Genomic DNA, 3,203 nt, shown 5'->3' with positions numbered 1-3,203 from the left:
ATCATTTTAATCACACATTTTTTAATAAAATAATATTAAATACAAATCAAAAACTTTTTCTTATTTTTTATCTATACATTTTCTATTAATATACTATTCAAAAACATGTATTCTTGTAAAAATGATGTGGCTCAAACATGGACTCAATGTGGCAATGAGCTAAACAGCATTGAAAAGCCGAAAACATGTTCCAAGGATTCAATTAGATAGATTTAACAGTAGTAAAAAGAAAGAAAATATTACGTGCCAATCATGCTTTATTTCAAGATTTATGTTCTAACGCACAAAAATTCTTGAATAATGAAAACAAAATTTACATAATCAAAACCCCATTTAATGCCCAATTCACATAAATTCTCTTCATTAATTGATTGCAATTTTGCATTTCTCAAATTCATTGAGCAATTTTTGATCTTTGAACCCAACTAGGAATTCGGCAAGTGCTTCAAGAAACAAAGCAGCCTGATAAAGATCGGTGGCGCTCAGAATATCCGCCAGAATGCTGCGCCGCAGCCTATTAGCATCCACAAACACCCCTACCATATCCTCCATCTCTGCCGCCAAAATCTCTCCTATCGCCGCCTTGTCACACCTTCCCAAATTTTCCACAAACGCCGACTGCGCATTCCGCCACCGTGACGCTAATGCCGGCACCATCAGCCTCAACCCACACTCAATTTTATCAACCCTCGACGTCAAAGTCTTGGACGGATTCTTCCACGCCATCACCACGTGCCAAGATTTATCAAGAAATTTGGTGACATTTTCATCGACGGGTGGTTCTTGATCAGCAAGAAATGATCGGATGAGATTGGTGAAGAGATAAGGATGAAGATCGCCAAGCCATAGGAAGGACCGTTCGATGGAATTCCGCCACTCGGGATTGAGACATTGGGCCACATCTGCGGCGGCGGCCTGGTCGAGGGCGTCGTAGTATGACCTGAAATGGTGGTGCATGAGCTCGACTTGGGTTGATAGGATGACCGGAGATAGGAAAACTGGTGAAAGTGCATGGCGGAGGGAGGGGAGGAGGGTGGCGGCGAGGGTGGCGAACCACTCATTGTAGAACTCCTTGAATGGCTTTGAAGTTTTCTTGCGTTTAAAGAAAGCAACTTTCCACATTTTTACGCAAAGATTGTGTGTTCTTCGAAAAAAGGAATTCTACTTGTGTTGTTATTCATTTATAATTANTTTGGTTTCATTGCTTGTTGTTTTGCCCGGTTTTTCTAATGTTTAAAATGAAGGCTACTGATGAGGCACCCCTTTTTTTTTGAAAACAAATGACATTCGAGAACGCCACGATGGTGGTAGTCAGTTCGAGCCCAAGTAATAATCGTTGTGTTAGTTTGCACACTCTTAACAAATTGAGTTGAGCTCAATTTTTGTGCCAATAGGATCCCTGGTTGCCTCACTTCTACATAGACATTGCCTGCATGCTAAAACATTTCACCACCGTTTGGCCTTAGTTGAAATTATATTCTATTTTTCTTTCTTATCAACTCTACATTTTTCAATAAAATAATATTATATGTAAATCCAAAACTTTTTCTTCTTTTCTAACCATACATTCTTCAAAAATAATGGGCTAAATGGGGGCTTCGTTAGGGGTGCAAGGGCTGCCAGTTGATAAAGAGGTCCGACTACCGTTTGCATTTCGACGATCAAATCAGCAGTCGGACTAGAATGAATATATATATATATGGAGCTAATGGGCCAAGTTTCAAGCCCAAGACAAGGTTACTTAATTAAATAGGTCCAATCCAATTGAATAATTGATGCGAAGTCGACATATGTGGAACCCCGTCCATTATGCACATGTAATGTAATTTATAGATATAACAAATTGCATAGGAGATTTACACATTTGAACTTGATCCAGACACAATTTGGGGACTAAATGTGGAGCAACTTGACCAGTATCATATTTGTACAACTGTTGTTCCTTGAGTTTATTGACCAATTGATGAACCTGTAAAATGAAATTATTAGTATTTCCCGTGTAGAAAATTTCAATTGCAAAACTGCATGAAAATAATAAATTCAAAACCTTGCAAGGAAAAGAAGAAGGGTCCTTGATATTTCGATCACATTTGACACAAAAGTTGCCAAATCCCTTTATTTGTCTAGTGGTTGGCCTTTGATACAAGATGATGATGATAATTTACAGGTAAGTTTATTTTATACGTCTTGATGTTTATATTTATGCAATAAAATTCAAATGGGGCATCGAAATAATATCCTATGAAGTATCAACCTGAACCCTACTTGACCCTTATAGAATCCATTGGGTCTTGCTAGTGTATCTACAAAAATAATCTCTTGTATCGTTAAATATTAAAATTTCTTCTTTTCTTTTAATTAGTAGTAGAAATTACAGTAAATCGATTCGATATAATGTAAATTTTATGATGTAAGTGGAAGTTAAACAAGAACAAATATCCGATTATAAATGCATATCGGTGCATGAATTAAGAACTACATTTTAATATCAATAATGTTACCAGTTTAGGTAACTACATTATATACGTTCAATTAAACGAGTTATATGACTTTGCATTTAAATGAACATATAATTTAATACCATATAATTGTCATTTAGAGTGGTACTTAATTTCAGGAATGATGAATAGCATTACTCAGTGATTGTGTGGATCACTGAAAAATAAACTCCAGTATTTTCATTAATGTTCATAAACAACCAAACTAGCACTATAATTATCAATTCATTTGTAGTTCGGTCTTTAAAGTTCTAAAAAATATTCAAACTGAGCCTCAATGATTTCTTAGCAACTAATATATATACATACTTTTCACAAAATGCTATTATAAATCATATTTGCAACCCAATATATAAATAGTAAGCTAGAAACTTCGAGATATTACAAATAGTCTCACTAAATAGGCCAAGCCATGTGTGTCAGTGACAGTGACAATGTCAATGTCAGGAATATATAAAAAGGTTCCTTGTATTCTCTTCCATTACTATTAGCTTGTTTGGTAGAGCTTTTAAATCAATTAAAATCATTTTTTTGACCTTTATTTCACTATTCAAGCCGTTATTTTTGAATTTTTCTCTCACAAGTAGGATCCACTTTTTCTTTAACGATCAAAAAATCAATTATCAAAATCTCTACCAAATAAGCACTATATATGATGTTGACTGGATAGCTATTCGAATGTGGTCTTCGGTCGAGATTTATAAA

The 3,203-nt window shown here is 35.2% G+C and overlaps 1 protein-coding gene across 1 annotated transcript; it reads right to left on the bottom strand.

Annotated features, from left to right (window-relative positions):
• Positions 1-239: 239 nt before the first annotated feature.
• Positions 240-1,149, bottom strand: LOC111399201 (protein INAPERTURATE POLLEN1). Its single transcript, XM_023026469.1, has one exon. It carries the CDS (start codon positions 1,120-1,122, stop codon positions 364-366), a length of 759 nt encoding a protein of 252 aa, XP_022882237.1. The 5' UTR covers positions 1,123-1,149; the 3' UTR covers positions 240-363.
• Positions 1,150-3,203: the final 2,054 nt, after the last annotated feature.

This window comes from Olea europaea, chromosome 8, assembly GCF_002742605.1.
Source record: "Olea europaea var. sylvestris chromosome 8, O_europaea_v1, whole genome shotgun sequence".
Classification (NCBI taxonomy): Eukaryota; Viridiplantae; Streptophyta; class Magnoliopsida; order Lamiales; family Oleaceae; genus Olea; species Olea europaea.
The sequence above is the reverse complement of the archived record's forward strand: the minus strand, read 5'-3'. Positions and strand labels throughout refer to the sequence as shown.

What these genes read in the sequence shown, in the direction of transcription:
- LOC111399201 (XM_023026469.1), bottom strand. Translation starts at nt 1,122, where the DNA reads ATGTGGAAAGTTGCTTTCTTTAAACGCAAGAAAACTTCAAAGCCATTC.